The sequence below is a fragment of the Amphibalanus amphitrite genome, unplaced genomic scaffold (assembly GCF_019059575.1).
Source record: "Amphibalanus amphitrite isolate SeventyFive unplaced genomic scaffold, NRLGWU_Aamphi_draft 000062F_arrow, whole genome shotgun sequence".
Taxonomy (NCBI): domain Eukaryota; kingdom Metazoa; phylum Arthropoda; class Thecostraca; order Balanomorpha; family Balanidae; genus Amphibalanus; species Amphibalanus amphitrite.
Genome location: NW_024881558.1, coordinates 345,200 through 366,421, shown reverse-complemented (window position 1 = coordinate 366,421; position 21,222 = coordinate 345,200). Strand labels below are relative to the sequence as shown.

General features: G+C 52.5%; 1 protein-coding gene across 1 annotated transcript in view; it reads right to left on the bottom strand.

Annotated features, from left to right (window-relative positions):
* The window catches only part of LOC122378590, a 111,707-nt gene that overhangs the window by 28,123 nt on the left and 62,362 nt on the right, over positions 1 to 21,222 (bottom strand). Inside the window, exons 3-5 of the mRNA XM_043359827.1 lie at positions 5,572 to 5,728; positions 2,542 to 2,646; positions 225 to 415 (exon numbers count right to left, since the gene is read on the bottom strand). Coding sequence (XP_043215762.1) covers positions 225 to 415; positions 2,542 to 2,646; positions 5,572 to 5,728 — 453 coding nt within the window. The remainder of the gene's footprint in view (positions 1 to 224; positions 416 to 2,541; positions 2,647 to 5,571; positions 5,729 to 21,222) is intronic.

Here is a 21,222-nt window from a genome sequence, read left to right as displayed (position 1 = left end):
GACCAACGCCTTTCGAAACTTCCTACAATTGTCGCAACCAGCCGCTGTCATTCCGCCATACGGCCGCATGTTCCGAAGTATCAAGCACCAAGTCCCTGATAAAACCGAAACACTTCCTTTCCACGTCTTGCTAAATAGCGTCAGACAAAGCGCCACGTCAGGTCATGCTCCTTCCTAGTCACGTCATGTCACATCATACCCCCAGGGCACGTCTGCTCCCTCACCTTGTCTCTGATGGCGTCCATTAGGGAGGAGAAGGAGGCGTGGCTGCCGCCGTGGGACGACTTCCTGCTGAGCGGCTCGTCGAGCCGGTCTCGCAGCGGCGAGCCGCCCCGGCCGCGCAGCCGGCGGTCGTTCTCCATGCACGTCTTGAGCGGAATGCCGAATACCAGGCCCTGGGCGTTGTTGTTGTTCCCTGGAGGTCGGAGGGGCAATCAGGTTATCTCGGCGCGCTGAGACGGGCGCTGGCAGTGGGCGGGGTCGGGTCAGGAGGGGAGGGGAGGGGGAGGGGACCGAGGACGGACGGTCGTCAGTTCACGCACCGCAGAAGAATAGCTCCACTCCGTTGCCGAGCGCGCTGTTTACGCTATTCTCTCGGGGGTGACGTCATGCGTCTGTCAAACAACAGGGACAAACCAAGCACCAGGATAAACAGGGCGCGCCGAGAGAATGCTGGCCCGTGTGCCCCGCCCCGCCCGGCCACCACTGCTCTCCGGCGCTGCCGGGCAGGTCAGAGGGGTGGTTACCTCTGGGTAGGTGGCTGACCTGGCCAAGGCCATCAGCGAGCAATATGTACACAAGGTTTAACCATGTTTACCTGTGGACCTGGACCAGTTCTGAGGCGGCTTGATCGTTCCGAGCAAGTGTGAGGGTATATCTGTGAGGCCGGACGGTCTGTCTGTGCAGGTGTTCAAGATTTACCTGTGGACCGGCTCGGGTCTGAGGCCGCCCTCGTCGGTTAGGGCGGGTGTGTGGGTTACCTTCGAGTATATGAACAGACGCGGCTCTGAGGTTGGCCATTTGGTCTGTATCCGCCGACCGACGTCGAACAGGCGGTCTGCTGACAGGTTTATCAGACTCTCCGGATACCGGCGTCAGGTCGGGCCGGGCCGGCCGTGCGCGCGTGCCGCACTGACACATGACCACCGAACCGTCTGTCATGGTGTCTGACAGTTGGATGTGACTCACGGCACCCGGCTGAATCATGCCAAAGCACTCAGTCTCTAGATGTAAATAAAACAAATGTCATGCGTCAAGATCAAACGCGCCGTTTGGAAATGGCACGGTGCAGTGACAATACGACATCAAAGACAGCTAAACAGACACGGTAATCTGAAATCCAACTTGAAACGACACATATTCGTCAGTTGTCAAACACAAAAACTTGTGAATCATGGTTGTTCAGCAAGATAACACCTGTGGCATTCAGAATTCGTATTTTTGTGACACCTATTTATCCAACGTAAGCAAACACGAGACTAGGCTATGATCATATCTCCACCTTCAGCTCGTAGCTACCACTGTTCCCGTCTTCATGCCACCAGTAGACACCATATTCCCTCTCGCCTCTCCAGCCCGCTCCGCAGTTTCGCCCCAGTCACCGCGCCGGCCCGTTGTCTATCGCCGGGCGGCCAGACGGGCCGCTTTGCGGTGATGTCGGGGCGTCGCTTCCACCGCGAATTCGCCGGCCTCGGCTGGCAGATCTATAAACCTGCGATCCAAACAGTTTGGAGAGCAGCCGGACCACCCGCCAGCGTCGAGAGCCGGTCGGTGACGTCACGGAGGCACCCTGCCAGCCGCCCGGCCGCGGCCGCCGGCGAATTGACTCCAACTTCTGGAAACGGGCCGGCCGGCTCGAAACATGACGACCGGCTGTGCGGCGCCCGCACCAGCCCGCGGGGTGGTCCGTCAGACACTCCGAGTGGAACGTGTTCAGGTGTCAGCCCGTCACTCATCTCTTCTCTCCTTCACGCGCAATTCTGTTAGTCACTTCGGTATGACGCCTCTCTCCTCGCCACCTCTCTCTCTCTCTCTCTCTCTCTCTCTCTCTCTCTCTCTCTCTCTCTCTCTCTCTCTCTCCCACTCTCTTTCTTTCTATCTCTCTCCCTCTCTCTCTCTCTTTCTCCTCTCCCTTCCTCTTTCTCGTTCTTCCGGCTTCCCTCTTTCATTTTCTTCAATGTGAGTGTGAAGCTCGAAGGTATTTTGATACCACTTGGCCAACTCTTCGATTCTAACCTTTTGTCTTTTTCTCCTCTGTAATGCTCCAATGTCGAACTTTTTCTTTTACCATTCTTGGATTCCCTATCGTTACTAATTCCTCAGTTGTCTTTCATGTAACAATTATTTTTGTAAAGAACAGCTGAAGGTGCTTTTCTGCTTCTTCAGATACTTTTAAATGACATTTTTATCTAATATTCATGAAGCTAGTTCCAGGTCACAGAACCACATCCTTTCAACTACAATATTCGCAAGACGCACAACACGCAAACTCACGTCACAGCGCCGTTTTACGCTCATCACACCGTCCGTTTGTCGTCTCACCTTTCTCGTCCCGTTTGGCCGTATCGAAGAAGCCGGTGGTAAGCGGCCTCTTCTTCAGCAGGTAGGGTCTCCGTTTCGGCTTGTGGCCGGCCGTCACGTTGAAGTCTGCCAACAGAGGACAATAAACACTCAGTGTCACGCGCCGCGGGGTGTTACGGGAATGCGACAGAGGCGGTACGGCGCGACGCCAGCGGCTGAAGCAGCTCGGCCGGACAGCTCCGGACAGCAGCCGGCGCGTGTCCCCGGCCGGACAGGCCAGTGTCCTCCACCGGACAGCGCCGACCGCGGCCGACAGTACCCCCGGACGGTCAGCGCTGGCCGTGCCCCGACACTATCTTCGGACGGACAGCGCCGTCCGTGCCCGACAGTACACCCAATCGGACAGCGCCGGCCGCGCCCCGGCAGTGTCCCCCGGGCGCTAACAACCGCTAAATGTCGCCCGTATCAGGTCACGGTTGCCGCCCAGTCTGAGACCACGCCAAGACCAACGCCAGCGGCGCTGAATAATGTCACACTTTAGGAGACTGTATTCTCATTGTTTTAGTGATGCGATGACTGACAAGGTTGAGTTGGTGTCACAGCTGCTGCCCACTGGCGCTTAGCTTATATTTATGATACAAACTAACTGTATGTAACAGACATGCATGTTTATATTGTGAAATGCTGTTATTTTGGCAATGCCGAAGTTCTTGCAAATAACATTCTGAACATTTAAGCTCGGGTATACTAACTTAGCCGAGTAAAATAAACGGTTTGATTAAAACTAAACGGTACATTGAAGTCGGTACGGAGCATGTCAAGCTTCAACTGAGGTGCAATCTCACTCTTATCAGTTTTGATGACGCATTTCATAGCTTTACTTATTAACCCGCGACCGCCTGGGGGTCGGATCCGACCCCCCCCCCCTCCGTTTTTCTTGAATAACTTATGAACCGCTTACGTTATCGACTTGAAACTTGGCATACCTTCTCCCCCATCAATTTGACGTCTCCTGTGCAATTTTTAAGAAAACATTTACAATTTGTTTTTTAGATATATCGATTTTAGTGACGTAACTACATGGCGTTTTCAGTCAAAAAGTGTTAATGTTTAAAAAATCGCCAAAAATCAGGGTTTTAAGCAAATTGCAAATTAAGGACATGAATAAACGTAGCTCAACAAGTTCTTTAAAATGGCTATCTCGGATTTTCCATAAAATACGTTTTTAACCCCTAAAAATTAAAAAAACTACATTTTTTTTGGAAAACAGCTAATAAAATCCAAAATTTTGAGAATTTCCAAAAAAATCGGAATATATGTTATAGAGCTCTATTAGAACATTAGATGTCCCAAATTTCAACTTTCTATCTTCATTTTTGACCTCCAAATTGTAAAAAATAGCTCCAACATGCATAGGGCATGGTGACGTCATAAACATTTTCGTGAATTAGAGGCACTTCTGAAAATCGCATGTGAAAACAAATGGCACCACTAGATTCCTGGGACAAAGCTCTTCTAGAAAAGTGCATTTTTATGTCAAAAATAAAAAGGTGAAAAATTGACCTTTTTTCTTAGCCCTCGTTTAGTTATGTATGGTATAAACGATTTTTTATGCTTTCAATGCACACTTACAGTGACTTGGGGTCACATATAACCATTACCATCGGATTCGGCGTGAAAAATAAGCCATAAAACATGTGTCGCACGCCCATGTAGCAGAAAGTGAAAACCGTGACCTTTCGTGACCTGACCTGACCTTGACCCGTACTTAGTATGACCCCTATACGCACATGGTACTTTCACTAGGTCTTAGAGGTCATTTTCGGTGAGTTTCGAGCAGCAGCTGTCGATTCCGCTGTCCGTAAGCCTAATCATGCAAAACCCCAGAATTTGACCTTTGACCTGACCTTGATCCGAAAGTTGACCTCAATCTTAAATCTTAAGAGTGCTTCTCGTAGAGACCTTTCGAACGCCGCCTCGCGGGGCTCGATGCGACCATTGGTTCTCGAGATAACAGGGGGGGGTCGGATCCGACCCCCCCCCCTAGGCTGTCGTGGGTACGGAAATAGCCCAGGCGGTGCCGGGTTAATTAATAACCACGTTAGAGCAATGACATCCATTTCAACACCTTATTGTTGGTTCATTGCTCCTTGAAAAAGAGGTAATTGACAACTGACAAGCAGTATAGGGCAATGCATATGTAGGCTGTAGCTATATCAGTAAAATTAGGCAATACAAATCCTCAATGGCACATAACCTAGAAGTAACCTTGGTCTTTCTGCAAACGCACCTTCAATTATTCATTTTATCCTGGCTCCCATTCAATTCATACAGTGCCAGTGGCCCATCTCAACGTCCCGGCCATATGCCTGTACTGGTATACTGCGCCGCAAGGCCGCTATGTGATGCGGGATAGTCTAACCGTGTCGGTTCGAGGCGGATGGGCCTGGCTGAAGACCGGAGGGCTGTTCACGGACCCTGTGTGCGGTCGGACCGCACACAGCCTCCAAGCTCCGCCCACTGCGTCCCTACGTCAGCCTTGCGTCACCGCACACAGCGACCGCTGTGGCCGGTCGAGACTGGCCACAGCGGACCGTCCACCGCACGCAGCCGTGACGTCAGAGTCGCCTACCCATCCCCTACCCCCACGCCTGCTGGACGTACCGCACACACCGCACGCAGCAGTGTGCGGTGCCCGTGAACACCCCTCTGGCTGTGGCACTGTCCCTGGACTTTGTGAATTGCTGTTTCTTTGGCAATAACATTGACAACGATTGATTCAAGTTTGCTGGTATTTATGATTCATTGACTACATTTATAAATGAGTTAGTCAGTGACTTGTTGTTGTTTTATCTTATTAATAAACGTGTGTGGCATCAACATAATTTTGGTGTACGCTCCTATACCTTTTATATCTTTTCTACTTTTTCTCTCCCTCTTACTCCCTATTCTTCATTTACCCTCTTCCCTTCCCTTCCCCTACCCTCCTTCTCGATCTCCCTCCATTCTCTATCTCGCCCCCTCCTTTTCACTCTCCTCTATATCTCTCACCTTTGGGAATGCGCACAGTGCAGCCGAGGTTGAAGTCTGCCAGCCGCTGCAGGGCCACCTGCTGCACGGCGGCTGCCTCCATCTCCGTCAGCTGCAGAAGCGTGGTGTCGCACAGCGTCACCACCCGGCTCTGGATGTTCACCCACTGGCAGCTGCCCTGAGAACGTGAAACACAGAGGGTGAGTTCAGAGATCATAGTTCACCCAGTGGCAGCTGCCCTGAGAACGTGAAACACAGAGGGTGAGTTCAGAGATCATAGTTCACCCACTGGCAGCTGCCCTGAGAACGAGAAACACAGAGGGTGAGTTCAGAGATCATAGTTCACCCACTGGCAGCTGCCCTGTGAACGCCGCAGAAGGGATGGGGTCAGTGGTCACGGTCACTATTCACTCACTGGAAGCTGCCCTGAGAACGAGATATACAGAGGGTGAGGTCAGTGGTCATAGTTCACCCACTGGCAGCTGCCCTGAGAACGTGAAACACAGAGGGTGAGGTCAGTGGTCATAGTTCACCCACTGGCAGCTGCCCTGAGAACGAGATACACAGCGGGACCAGTCATACATCACCCACTGGCAGCTGCCCTGAGAACGAGATACACAGAAGGTGAGTTCAGAGATCATAGTTCACCCACTGGCAGCTGCCCTGAGAACGTGAAACACAGAGGGTGAGTTCAGAGATCATAGTTCACCCACTGGCAGCTGCCCTGAGAACGAGATACACAGAGGGTGAGTTCAGAGGTCATAGTTCATCCACTGGCAGCTGCCCTGAGAACGTGAAACACACGAAGGCTAGATCATACTTCACCTACATAGGAGGCTGCCCTGCTAACGCCCACTCAGGGGACATTTCATACTTCACACCACTGGAGGCTGGAGGCCCTGAGAACGAAATGCACAAAGCAGCTAGGTCACACTTCATCTACTCAGGAGGCTGCCCTGCAAGCGCGATGCAAAGGAGAGAGATCACAATGCACCCACTGCTGCCCTAAGAACGCAACACACGGTGGACATGGTCGCACATCATCCAATGGCAGAGCTGACCTGAAAACGCACCACACACAGAAAAATATTGACACCGTTAGCGGTGTAATTGCACAGTACATATCTGAGCACTTGAGGAAAGTTAATTTAGTCCCTTCCCCGCTTAAATTACTCGCGCTTCCAAATGAACACCAGGAAGAAGGTAATAGAACACTGTTAGGAGGGTTGGGTGTTTTACTACATATGTAGCAAAACACCCAACCCTCCTAACAGTGTTCTATTACCTTCTTCCTGGTGTTCATTTGGAAGCGCGAGTAATTTAAGCGGGGAAGGGACTAAATTAACTTTCCTCAAGTGCTCAGATATGTACTGTGCAATTACACCGCTAACGGTGTTAATATTTTTCTGTGTGCACGCATAGAACAGGTCACACTCCACTCACGGACAGCAACATTTCAAACACAGCACACAGTTGCTAGGTCACACTTGGCCTCAGAGAGCAGAGCAAGGCAACCCACACCTAATGGATGGGCCCTGTGACAGGCGCCGTGACAGCAAACTATGATATGGAAACGAATGTATGGGAAACACAATGCCAACGACAAGCAGCCGCCCTAGCTATTTATGTCAAGTAACTAAGAGGGTGTTTTGCCACAGGCGTCATGTGGTCTGAGATGTATTAAATCCATCACTAGGGTGCTTTGAAACACAAGGAGAGTATGTGGGCTGCATTTTGTTGGCTGATGCAAGGGAGTCGGGGTCTCGCTCCTGACAACAAGGGGTATATTTGGCGCCGGCGCTAAACGCTCCCACTATTTGGACCGTTCGACCGAAACGGATAGCGGTCGGCGCGTCGACGTCTGACTGGGCCCGGGTCGTTTCTCACGGGCACCAGTCACGTGTTCAGGTCAGGGGGCCACGCAGCCACGCCCACACTGCCCATCTTTCACCTCCCTCTGTGGCGAAAAACTCTGACCCGCCGACAGAAAAGACTGGCATTCAGTTAGAACGGGACTGTGGACAGGCGACGGGGCTTGTACCGTGAAACAGATAAGCGCATACATTAAGTAAGTGTCAATAATAAAACACACGGTAAAACATTACTCTGCATGTAATCGTTTTAGAAAATTATGTACAGGTAGGGCTTATTTTGTTTGTTTGCGATACATAATTGTGAGTGGCGGACGCTCAAGGTCAGGTCAAGGCAATCAAGGTCCCTTACATGGAAGTGTTTCGTATAGCTTTTGAGGATTGGCCCAGCTCTCGAATAAGTCTTGCACAGTTTTCAAGTTTGATTTTCTGTTCAGCTGGGCACAGCACTTTTGTACTCGGAAGGCGTCTCCCTGTCCTATAGCCCCAAAGCCCTGTCGAGAGGCTTACACAAATCAAGAAGTAAAATCAGTCTGGAGGGTTGTTCCATTGGTTGATAAGATTTAGTGCAAATTTTGCAGTCCTGGCAAAGAAGCTGTTATTGAATTACTGTTGCTCCAGAGAGCAAAACAAAGTCACCTGCGATATCTTTGATGCATTTCACAAGGCACAGCCCCGAGCCCCATGCTACTAATAGCTTGCTTTGATCCAACAAGCTTATTCATTTGTTACTTACCAACCTAGGACATATTTGTGTTTTGTGCGTTCGTATGTATAACTTGTGTGCGTCTGTTATTTTGTGTTTGGTGTGTGTATGTTTCGTGTATATTTTCTGACAGTCTCGTATCCACTGTGCCGGCTCTGAGCTGATTCCCAAAGATGTGTACTGTAAAGCGGTGTGTGTAGTTTTGGCCTGTCCATGTCTATGGACCATGGGCTGTAGTGCCCGCTTGTGATGATTCGCACTTGTCGCCCATATTTTCTCGCCCGGTTAATGGGAATAAACAAATGACATATTTTACGAGAAATATCAATGCTGTTATTATTGTCTTACATATGCTGGCAGTTCGTTTTCATTGTCCTCTCCTCGGCAGCTGCGGTGGTCACTGAGCACTAAGCGGTGGTGTCCGTTCCGCCCCGTGTGTGGCACCTGTGCCGCCTGCCCTGCACGCCTACCGACACGCGCTGCAGCATATGCGAGCCGCGCGCGTGCCGGGCCGTTAAGCAGGCCAGCCGAGTCAGACCGACCGAGTTGGCATAGTGCGCCCAGCTGCCGGCGTTGCCGCCGCGCCGCCAACAGTCACATGAGATTCCGGCCGTGGAGGTGGCCAGCCGATGCACGCCCACCCCGCTCCCGCCCTCCGGCAAGGCCGCCCGCCTGCCGCCGGTGCCCCCCGTGACAACACCCGGCAGGGGCCCGGCGCCCCAGCTGCGGCCCGAGCAGGGCGAGGCCCTGGCACAACACCGGTATGTCGGTGAGTCAAAAGGGCAACGATATTTTCGATCACGTCTTTGTTCGTGTTGTGCTTAATTTCACAATCCAGCCAACAATGCCAGCAGTGATTTATATTGTTGCCAAGATGAAAAGACTGTTAAAGACAATAATAAGTCCTTCTGGGAAATTCTCGAACTGATGCAAGAATCCTATGCAACCGGTGACGCTTGACGTCCCATGATCGTTCGACGTTCCGATGGTTCCAGCCGCCTGCGGTCGCCAGTCGACAGACATCAATATATCACCCTCAGCCGCAGACTCATCACCGTAGCCAACGCACAGCGAAGCCATCTGTCTGCTCTGGCTTCCCTCTGGGTGCATACTCTACACAAGGATCGGCCTGTAGGGCGATCTATCTGGTGAGTAAGATATCCGATGCGATCTACACAGTCGGACAAGGATAATGTGACGCCGTGGCTGGTTACTCGTGGGCATGAAGGTTCTTGTGTCTGGTTGATTTGGAGGAAGGGTTTGCTGTGCGCATAGGTGATCACTAGGACAGAGAGTTCGGCCGGTGTCTGACCGTGACCTGGGCCACTGTTGTGCGCGGGCCCGCCCGGCCGGCACCCTGTGACCTGGCACGCGCCCCGCGCCGTCACAGGCGGATGGTGCGCCCCGCGCCGAGCCGGCGGCGGCGCCGCTGTTTATCTTGGACCCAGACTCCGACTCCGGGCGAGACGGCGGCTGTAGCGGACGGTTGTGCCGCCCCCGCCGACACCAACCGGCTCCGACTGTCTGCTCCGTGTGGTGCGGACCGATCGGCGCGGTCCGGGACTCCTGACGTCCCTCTGACCTGCCCTCGTACTGCAGCTCGCGATCGGGATCAATCACGTGTCCTTATTAGCAGCTAACCGTATCGATTACCCAGCAGCTAATGACCCACTGACCTGGCTGCGTTTCTGCTGGCAAACACAGACACACACACGAGACCATTGAGTCACATCGTTTGAAAGAAGAAAACAGCTGCCAGCATTGCTTGTCGCCACATTCCAGAACCGTTGGTCGCGGCGGCGAACGGTGTGCGGCAGGGCGGCGGAGAGCGAGCGGAGAACGAGCGGAGCTGACTGGCGGTGCGTGGCCGGCAGCCCATTTCAGTAGCGTGGTAACAGGAGAGGCGCGGCGGCGGCGGTCGCTGGCTTCCGCCGCCGACCGGTAGACTGATAGACAGACAGCTGGGAGGTCGCGCCAGTCGGGCAGACACTTTTTGGCCGCGACGACCACCCGCCCCGCCCCGAAAGCGATATTTTACCGCAAACATCAAACGCCATCTACAAAAGAATGTCACAGTAGCGTCTCGCTAAAATTGATGGGCTAGGATGAGCTGGTAACGTTCCACCATGGTGACCTACCGTAAATTGAGAATTCTGCTGCAGGGTACTTGGCTGAGTAGCATAAAATGACGATTGTAATCGCGAGTTCTTTTGACAACTCCCTTTCATTCGACAGTCAAAAACGACAAGAAACATTATTACAAACGGTACACTTTCCCACGTCTGAAATTATTTCCAGTGATAAGACCTAAGTATCCAATAGATAAATAGGGAAACAATGCATATGAAAAGCATGAATAAGCATATCTTTCCACATTGCTGCGACGAAAGGGCGGCGGAAGAGGGGTATAGGGTGTGCAGCTGCACCCATTCCAAAAACGTGGGGGCGCACACATATCTTTTCGCACCCCCAATTTCGTACAAGGGGCCCGTTGAACCATTTAATACATTTTCTCCTATCAATTAATGACCGGGAAACAAAAGCCGATGTGGGATATGTAAAGTACAGTTAGGTGCAGTCAGGGGCGCCCCTCGCTGGATCTGGGGCCCCACACTGACTTTTAGGATCCCGAGACACGTTTGGTGTTCAATGAAGGCCTCTGAGGGCCTCAACGAAGGCCTCTGAGGGCCCCACGTATACTTCAGGGGTCACATTACGGTTCCACATACCCCACAGTACGCTCTGAGGGCCTCCACAACGGTTGCTGAGAAGCGAGGGCCCCACGACGATCTCTGAGGGCCTTCATGAAATAGCAGGTGAGGGTCCCAACACCCATTCAGGCTCCAGAGACAACCCTGGTCTCTGAGGGCAGCCACGACGCCCTTAAGGACCTAACGTAGGCTACAAAGGCTCACGCTAGCCTCTGAGGGAGGCATCGGAAGGCGACAACAGCCTCGGGGGATCATGGAGCCTCTAGGGGTCACGCTGGTCTTTGGGGACCCCTACGACGGTTGGTCTCTCAGGACCCTTACCATGACCCCTGAAGGCCCTGACAACAAACTCTGTGGCCCCCACGACGGCCAATAAGGGCCTTCACGACGACCACCGATGGCCCCCACGGAGGTTCCAGGGACCACGCTGGTCTCTGAGGGCTCCCACAAACTTCTCTCACGGGGGGCCCTCACGACGGCCCCCAAGGACCTGACGCAGTTCTAAGGGACCATACTGATGTCTGAGGGCTCTGCTAAGGTTTTCATGCATAGGTAAATGTCTTTCGAAAGTTTTGGTTTGTCTTTAATCAATGATCAGCTTTGGAAAAAGTGAAAGAGTCCAAACTTTCCAGAGAGGGCCCCTTGCGACTAAGGGATCCTCTTGTTGAAACTTTGCAAAGGTTTTCCCTATCGTGCGTTGCGATAAACTACATTATAATCACTGCTGAACGTTGAAGTCTTGCCAGTTTTTGCCGATTTCCTTCAAACAACATCTCGTAGCAATCACGGAAAAATCGCAACTATAAAAAGTGTATATGTTTCCTCTGCTAGTCAAATCAGTTTCTAAAACATCTATCTGAATTTGAGACAATAACGGCAGGGGATCAACAATTACGTCCCAGGCCCCCAGATGTAATCGTCTTTGATTATAATTGCTGACCAGTACGGCTGAACTCCACCACCATAATGTTTTGATTAACTTCATCACGATAAGCTTAACAGTATAACTATGTACCTCAAAAATACATCCCATTTTCTGCGCCACCATTTCTTTCATCTGCATCAGCTCAATGTATCCTCTTTCCAGTTTGTTCGGCCGGAAGGAGCCTCTCTGCCCCCCCCCCCCCCGGCCCATCATGCCACTGCTGGTGACACGGTCACTGTCCAAAGTAAACGGTATCAGGAATGCCGACCGCGCGACACCGCCGATGCGTACCATCTGGCGATGAGCTATTCCGGCGCGCCGGCGGCGTATTTTTGGCGCGCTGAGAAACAATACAAAAACATCGCCTGACCGTCAGAACGCCCCCGGGCAGGGACCGGCCATGACCGGAGCAGGCGCCCAACGAGGTGGAATGGCGGCGACAGCCTAATACTGATCCAATGTGAACAGCACTCAGTTTAAAAACAGACGACGTGATGGCCTGGTTTTCGACTTAGCAAAACGAAAGGCTACTACAACAGGGATCAATACAACAACGGCTAAATAGTAAATACAACGAGAGCACAGGAAGATTGGGTCGGTCGGGTGCGCCTTGATGCGGCTAGGGTCGGGCTGTCACGAGCTTATCATTGTTTCAGGCCACCCTACATCTCTGATATTTGAATTCTTACGGCGAACAAAGGATATGTTTGGACTACTACATAATCGCTCGGTGGCTGCAGCCGCTCCAACTGAATGCCTGAAATGGTATGCTGTGCCGCACGACAGTCGTGTATTGCGGCGCAGCATAGCACAACCGGCTGTCGCTGCCAGCTAAAACGACTGTTCAACTCGCACAGCCGATCAAAAGCAAAGGCCCCAATCCAGTTACGGCTAGCCACAAACAGTAGCGGTGGAACACCTTCAGTTAATGGGGGGGGGCACTGCCGACTTTTGGTCCCATTCTTTCCATGCAACGCCCATAGGGCTAATGTTAAAATTCCAAAATCATAGGGGGCACGGTGCCCCGGTGCCCTCCCCGTTCCGCCGCCTATGCCCACAATTGCATGACAAGATGTCACAGGAGACCAGGAGGTGGTCGGCAATCTTCTTAAAGCAGTTCTACTGGAAAATAATCAATTTAAGAGAAACCGTCTAATGCAAATTCAAAGCATTCAATGGACAAAATCTTCAAAGAACCATTCATTCGAAAAAAGTAAAGCGTAACTGCAATAGGTACACCTTTTGGAAAAGTTGCAGTAACAATGTGCTTCTGGATCATTTGAGTGGCACTCGACTTAACTCATCACACCTTTGATCACACTCTCACATCATCATCATTTCTCCGCTCGAAACGACCTAAACACGAGGTGACAAAGTCGTGAGCGGACCAACCCAAATATACACTGGGACCATGAATTGGCTCACGGCCGTGCTCGTAACATTCTACTAGAGACGTTGACACCTGTGTTAATTAATAACGGGGAAGTATGACAAACATTTTCGTTATCAACGTTTCTGTAGACGTCAGTGGTTTCGACTTTATTAGCTCTTCTGAGTGCGAAATCGTGGCGTCGGTATATGCTCGGCTGTAAAGTGACAGCTAAAGAGAAAACACCGCTTTCTCCTGTTCACATGTGACTTTAAACGTTACTGATACCTAAGGGATCACTGCTTCCGTTCAATGTGTGGGATTGAGCTACCTGTGGTAGTTCGGTCAACGCTTGATTTCACAGCTGATAGGCATCCCTTTGCTCTGTCTTTTCTCACCCCTATGCAAACCCTAGCAATTGTTCAACTGTTTCTTAACCCAGCCTGAGTTGTTAAGACGGTGATTACGTTCCCAACTGGCTCATTTCACTTCTGCCAATAAGTGAAGCGATAGACAAGGTCACATGACACTATTCCAGTAGTACGGTAGGTGCTCATTCACTCATCCGGACTTTATCCGACACTGACCAACTCCTAAGTACTCCTCGCTGAAATACCGCCGTCAGTTCAGTCAAATACGTCAATAACTGTGCATTCTAAAAAGAGAAGTGTCCCTTTTTTGCCACTATAGTGCAGCTGATTGTAATCATGTTTGATGTTTTGCATTGTTATTTACTGTTATGATTTTCTTCCTCTGAGCTATACTGATCGGGGCGGCTGCCTTTCACTCGCTCATTTGTACCAAATTTGTATCCGCTCATCGCTTCCTCGATATGTATGTGAGAGGCTGGCGGTTCAAGCAACAGGCACCCCTCAGAAGGTTGATATAGCTAGACCAAGTGCAGACATAAGTCTTCGATGCAGAGGAGAAAACCGAAGTCAGGAATGAGGATTAGGAATGACAAAGAATTGAAACCAGAGAAGGAATATCGTCTCCGTCTGCATGCTTCTCAGCTTGTATCCAGAGATTGTCTTCCATCGGTCCTTTGACACTGATCATTTTCCTGTCAGCTGTCCTGTCCATTTTCTCGTTACTCCTTTCCACCCAGGGGTGGATCCAGGCGGGGAGCTTTGGGGCTGAAGCCCCTAGCCAAAAAATATGACGAACTACGCAGCGACGAATCGGGTCGCTGCAACGTTATCAACTAACGTTACACATAAACAGCATCAGAGAAAGGGAAGAAGACAGAAGACGTTAACGTGAATTTTCACTGTAGACATTTAACATTCGTACATTTTGCCGCCCCTGGTAGGTGAAAAACATATCGCCCCACTGCATTGGCCCCTGGCCGGAGAAAATCCTGTATCCGCCCCCGCTTCCATCCACATCCCGTCCACATCCTGCCCCCTTCCCATTAGTCCTGTTCTGAACGATTCAGTCCCGTTTCTTCCCTTCCGACCCGTCGAACGACCGTTTCTGCTCCTATCTTCTCGCAGATCATGTGTCGAACTCATCAATAGCCGCCCCACACGTCAGCCCTCAGACTCGCCGCCGCACCAGCCGCATGTCATCAAGCCGGCGATGACGTAGGCGATGACGTCACAACCTCGTGACCGTTCCGGGCGCAACATCAGACACATTACCTGGGCGGGCACGGTGCCAGAGCGGGGCGGGGCGGCGGTGGGGGCGGGACCGGCCGTGCCTCGGACTCCGACCGATGGCACGCGGCCGTTGGCGAAAAACAAACGGCCACAATCCGGCCACTGCACCGGAAAACGGAACGACAGCTGCTGGTTCAACTGGCCACCCCTTTGTGATGACATCGAGCTGCCACCAAACGGCCGGGCTGGAAAGCGGCGGCTGGCCAACAATTTCTTTGTTTAGGTTGTTTGGCACGGGATTTTAAAAGGTAGATTAATTGTTTACTGTTGAGGTATGCTGGATAGGAAGTAGCGTCCCTTGCGATGCTAGATTTACTAGGGGCACATGCCATCAATGTGGTTAAAACTGTGGGGATTCAGACTGAAACGAGACCCAAAAGCGATATAGAGATGACTGAATCCATCAAAGTAATTAATTGATGATCTTCTCCAGACATCTCAGTAGCGAATCATAAGATCATGATTGGTCTGTCGAGGCTGCAGCTGCTATGGTTCGAAGCTATTTTTGTGGCAACTTGCTCTTTTAAAACGACCAGAATGCTGCACGACACAACCAGTTCACTTGAAGACTGAAGTCAACAGTACCTAAGTGTGGAGTAAAACAGCGGACCTGCGTATTAACATGCGCATGGTGGAATAGATCATACCACCAAGATCTCTCCTCACGACCGGGGTTCACTCCAGTGCGCCGTCTGCTTTCCAGATGAAGGACATTTCAAACCGAAAATATTCCAGATGGCCACTGATGTTCACATGCTGACTACAGCCTACCTGTGGACGAATTTTTCATGCGCGTAATGAAATAATACAAATAAATTCGCGGGTTGAGATGCGTGACATGCACTTGAACACTTCCCACAAGGTTGCCCTCATCACAGAGCGCTATTGACTGAACGCTTGTATGTCAGGAATGCGTTTGCTGCGTGTCTTTGGCAGCGGCCGAGCGACTGTCCGGGCAGTACTCACCGGCCACCCGCGGGCGACCCTCAGCACACAGCCGAGGGGAGGAGGGGAGAGGCGCGGGGGGAGAGAGAGAGAGAGGGGGTGGAGCGGGGAGAGGAGCGGATGCACGCTCGGACGCTCGGCGGACGTGACGTGCATGGAATGTTCAGGAAGGCGGGCGCGGCTGACCGTGCGGCGCACTGGCCGCCGGCCAAGCTGACCCGGAGGGCAGCTGCCGGCCGTGCTGACGCTGCATTGACGTCCGCAGACGGAGGAACGCGGCGACCGCGGCCACCGCACACGACCCATCTGCATTGGGTGAGGTGAGGGTGACTTCATCGGCGGAGACTTTACCGGTGAAGGCATAACCTGCCGACCGCAAATCCCATCTGCTCGGAGCCTAGCCGGCTGTTCACCAGCACTAGGCAGAGGTATAACCTGCCGATCGCACGCAGACATATGCACCAGCCCAGCCCGCGCCGACCGCCGACCGCACACGGTCTACCACACCTGAACGGGGTCCGACTGCGCCGGCGCTGACCGCCGATCGCACGAAGGCCATCTGCACGGGATCCGACCATCGCCCTACACCTGCCCGAAGACCAATAAGTGGCCTGCCCTGAATCCAGTCTGCGGTTCACGTGCACTTGGCCCAGCCGGCGCCGGCTTCGCCGGTCCCACAGCGGCCACCTTCACGGGTGAAACTATTGGCCACCGATCGCGCCACGCACACGGATGTCTGTATGCACTTGGGCATGGCTGGCCCAAGGCACATGCATCTGCACACTCGGCACAGTGCACGCCGCACGGACTCGGCAAGCAACTGTACAAACGAGGAATAACTTCAGCTTTCTTCAGGTATGTGTAACGGATATCCGCATCGAACGAAAGGAACCGAGCGCGTGGATTAGGAGAAAGCGGCATCTTTATTAATCTCCCTTGTCTACGCGTCGTTTGCTGTACGAAACAAATTAACAAGATTCAGTCAGCATGGACTGGATGCCGTCCGCGTAATGCGTATAAAAGGAACATCAACCGTCCAGCTATACTGCCCTGAATAACGCCAAACACAACGCCCAAAGCCGGGCACGACATGCCCCTTCATGTTCTGCCGACGTTCGGTGAAGTAATTTGGGAACCAGTGAGACAAAATAGCACCTAACTTGACCAAGGATCCAAGTGCGGTTCCAAGTACGGTTCACAAAATCGAGAGCCTTTAATAAGTTGGTTGAGCTCATGACTGACCATTCCGGAATCCGCGTTGGAAACGCCGTGACAACAAAAATAGATGACAGCGTCCTCCGTTGTAAGGTGAGGAAAGTTTATCAAAAGTCAACACACGCGACCTACTGATTAAACCGCACACTCAGAAAACACTTTGAGAACATTTTTGAATAAGGGCTCATATGAGTGCCAAAACAGGGCTCAAATCTGTATGATTTTAAAATCGGGATCAGTTAGGCGCCCTTTTCGGGCTCAAAGTACATTAGCCCCGAAAGCGGCATCAGTTCGTCTTCCTTTTCGGGCTCAATTCGAGCTGCGTTTTAGGGCTCCATACGACATTCCGCCATTCCGTCTTTTGCTGTTTTCAGTGCCATGTGTTGGTGTACCTACCGCCGTGATTTCAAAATGAATGGTAAGTTATTAGTTATCAGTTATCGCTATCTTTTAGAAAAAATCAAGATGTTGATGCTCATGCCATTTTAATCCCTTACCAATTAAAATTGTGGTGGCATTTGTTCAGAAAAGGTCTGATCTACAATTGTGGCGCCGTTGATACGAATACGCACGGGTTTGATTATTCGTTTTTCTTGTATTTGCGCCACATGAAAGCATCATATCTGGATTCAGGATGTCAAATAGTGTAAGAATGTGCAAAAATTTTGTCTGGTTCTTCGTGATGATGTGATTGAAGCAATGCTTTCAAGGGTAGGTAAGGATTTTGTTACTTGTTCGTAATGGTTATCTTGATGCTCAACTAAAATTAATCCTAACCTTGCCTACTAACCTATTAAGTTAAACTTAGTACCAATACCTACCAACCTACAACCTATTTGGATCTTTCATATACTTATAACATGCTGCTGCTTCTGCTAACATGCTGCGGAATGCTGGTTGACATGATGGAATGCTGGTATGACAGTGTTCCATGTTTCAGAATTTTAGGTGAATAACCACACATGATGGGGAAAATGTTTTCATCCTAAAAATATGACAAGTGGCTTTATTTCATCTTTGCTAAAAAAATATGTCAAAAGTTTGATTCAACAGCCAGCTGCCAGGTTACGCATGACTTGACAGTTGATGCATCTACTCTACATCATTTCATTTCAGATCCTGTGAAGGTTCTGACAAAATCTGAGTTAAAAATGGCATTATGCAGTTTTGCGGAAAGACTAAATCTATCTCATTTTGTCTTCAGATTTTTTTTTATTGGGACACCCAATTGAAATCCAATTTTAGAACACTGTGACACCATGCCTGTGTGCCAAGTAAGAGGAAGGGTCTACAAGTATACATCAAGATAACCAATTATGGACAAGTTGAGACTTGAGTCATGAGCTCTTATTTGTGGTTACAATACCTTCAACTGCATGATTTTGCACAACTTCCATACAGGCATCCAGACTGGAAAAGGTTCAAGTCCATACTTATTCTGGTGCTTGAATATGGCAGTTCAAAGATGGAAGGCATATGATGCTACAAAATGAAAAAAATAATTCAACTTACAAAAAATAGGTATTCATATCTATCCTAAACTAAACTAACCTAAACTTACCTAACCTAATCCAACCCAACCCAACCACCCCAACCAGCCCAGCCCAGCCCAACCCAGCCCAGCCCAGCCCAGCCCAGCCCAGCCCAGCCCAGCCCAGCCCAACCCAACCCAAAACCTACAGTCTAAAACCTAGAGCTAAAACCTGCAGCCCAAACTGGAAAACATCCATATGGTAGCCGGACGCCCGTGAAGCCGTCATGCGCCGAAGTTCGGCGCAAGCTATTTTGCAATTTGCGCTGAAATTTCTGCATTATTTGCGCCGAAGGTTAGTGCCCTTTTGCGTCAAAATTAAGCCACTTATACAAAAAGCACGTTTACATCTGCTGGCCAAGGTTTTATAAACCAGACAGAACGCTCTGGGCCTTAACCACTCCTGACTCCCATGTTTGAGCGTCCAAATTAGTTGATGTTTCCATGGAAGCTGAATACCACAATACGTGTAGCGCACTGTAGCATCGTGCCGTGAAATAAGGCTCGGGACGGAAGTTCCGGGGTCACAAAAATTGGTGTGGCGGTGTTGTCGCGGCTGGCGGGCTCCAGCAAGGGGTTTAAGTTTACGACACCACTCTTGTTTCAGGAGAGGTGTCAGCGATTCGAGACTACTTGGGCATGCGGGCAGCGGGGTCGGCGTGGCTGCCTGCGGCTGCGGCCACACATCTTGGCGTCCTGGAGGCGGAGATGCTGATGGTGGCATGAGTCATCACTGGCTGCCCGATTTCCATGCTCCAAGACTCGCCGTGAGGGCCGAGGCGGGCGTCGTGCCGATGGAGAGATGAGGAGGGATGCGCTGGCATCGCGCCTACTGGCGAAGGCGCTCTCCCTCCCGTCGGAGGACCCGCCGCGTCGTGGCGGAAGCCCCCCCCCAACCGTGACTGAAGTCAGTGACCGGCTGGAGAGAGCGCGGGGGAGCGGTGTGGGACCACTGGAGTGGCGCTGCCCGCCGAGGCGCGCTTATCCACGAGACTGCCCCCGTAGACGCCAACAGACGGCGTCACGGTCCACCTGGACCTGCTGCCGATCGGGGCGTCCGCGACAGCGAGGAGGAGTGCTGCGGAGGCGTGACTGGGAGCGCTCCCCCAGCGTGCGACGTGGGCCTGGGTCGACGGGTCTGCGACCGGGGGAGTAATAGGAAGGCGGCGCTGGGGTCCTCACCGAGCACCCAGACAGTACAACATTGGTACTGCGGGAGGCGGCGGGGAGGATTTGCTCCATTTACCGATCTGAGATGGTGGCGCCCAAAACGGCAAAGCAACATCTCCTGAAGCACCCGTCCTTCGAGGAAGACCCCATAATCATTTGCTCCGACTCGCAGGCGTCGCTGGCGACGCCACGAGGTGGACAAGTGGCCCAGACACCCCCCCCCCCCTCATCCCCTAGGTGCCGCCATCTGGGAGTATATGATGGCCCTAGTGGCTGTAGGGGGCCGAAGAATCCACCATAGAAGGAGGGCGGCGATAGCCCGATTAAGCTGGGCGTCCAGTGGAGCCTCGGCTCTATCATGGGCATTGGGCAAGGACTCTGCGAGCACCCCCGTCTCCTCCATCTTCGACGGCACTCCAGTCAGAAAGCTGTCTCCACCCGAGTTTCCCAGCAGCATGGGCCACATGAAACCGAACAGCGCCGAGCCGCTCGACGCTGAGGACCAGGCGAGAGTAACAGTGAAAAGGTGAAACGCTCGAAACGGCGCGCGCCGCCGGCCGAGGGCGCCGAGCCGGCCCAGGCCGGCTGCGGGTCAAACAGAAGCCGTCTCCGCGGCGGCCGCCCAGTGACAGCGACTCGGACTGACGTCGAGGCACCGCTGCCGCCTCCGCCGACCAACCCGCCGCCCAGCAAGGGCAGTTTGAAGGCGGCTGCGCCGGTGAAGGTGGCGCGGCCTGGCAGGGGCCGCGGCCGGCCCACTCCCAGCTACCCGTCCCGCGAGGTGCTCAGTACCACCGACTCGTCCGATTCTGAGGCAGCGCCGTCGGCGGGCCGCCGCCAGCAGTGACGACGACCGGCTGGCGGCGTTCGCGCGGGACTTGTCCGACTCCTGGTACTCGGACTTGCCGCCCAAACTGGACGCCGGCGGCGTGAGCACCAGCAACGCCAATAAAAAGTCCACCTTCATCCGGCTCTTCTCGCACCGTGTCAAAAGGACTACGCCGCGCGGCCGGCCGGCCAACTCGAATGAGCGCAGCGAAGGGCACACGTCCCCGACGGCGGCACTGGCGCCTCCCGCCGCGCCGCTGCCGGCGTTGCTGGCAACGCCGATCCAGGCCCATCGATTTCTACTGTTTTGTTGCCTACGTGCCGCTGCCGCCGCTCAGCCAGCACAATGGCGTGCCGGTGTTGCGCTGTCGGATCGAAAAGCGGCTCGTGCAGCGGACGGACGGGTGCGGCCCGCGCGATGAGCCGCCGCCGCACACCGAGCTGCGCCGCGCGGACGTGAAGGTGGAGCTGGCAGCGGCCTGCTCAGTCCCCTCAACGGCGTCGACCGGCTCTCCGGCGATTTGCGGTCAGAAACGCCGCCGCTTCTGGGACCAATGTGTCAGAGCGCGGCGCTGCCCGTGAGACGTTAAGTTAGCACAGGCAATGTCGTCTGCACTCCTTGCAGTTCATGTTGAATACACAACCATGTTGCGAAGTAATAGGCGCCGGGTTTTTCAGTTCATAGAACTTTTTCCCTGGCTATTACACCCCACAACCGAACACTGACACCTTGCACAAGT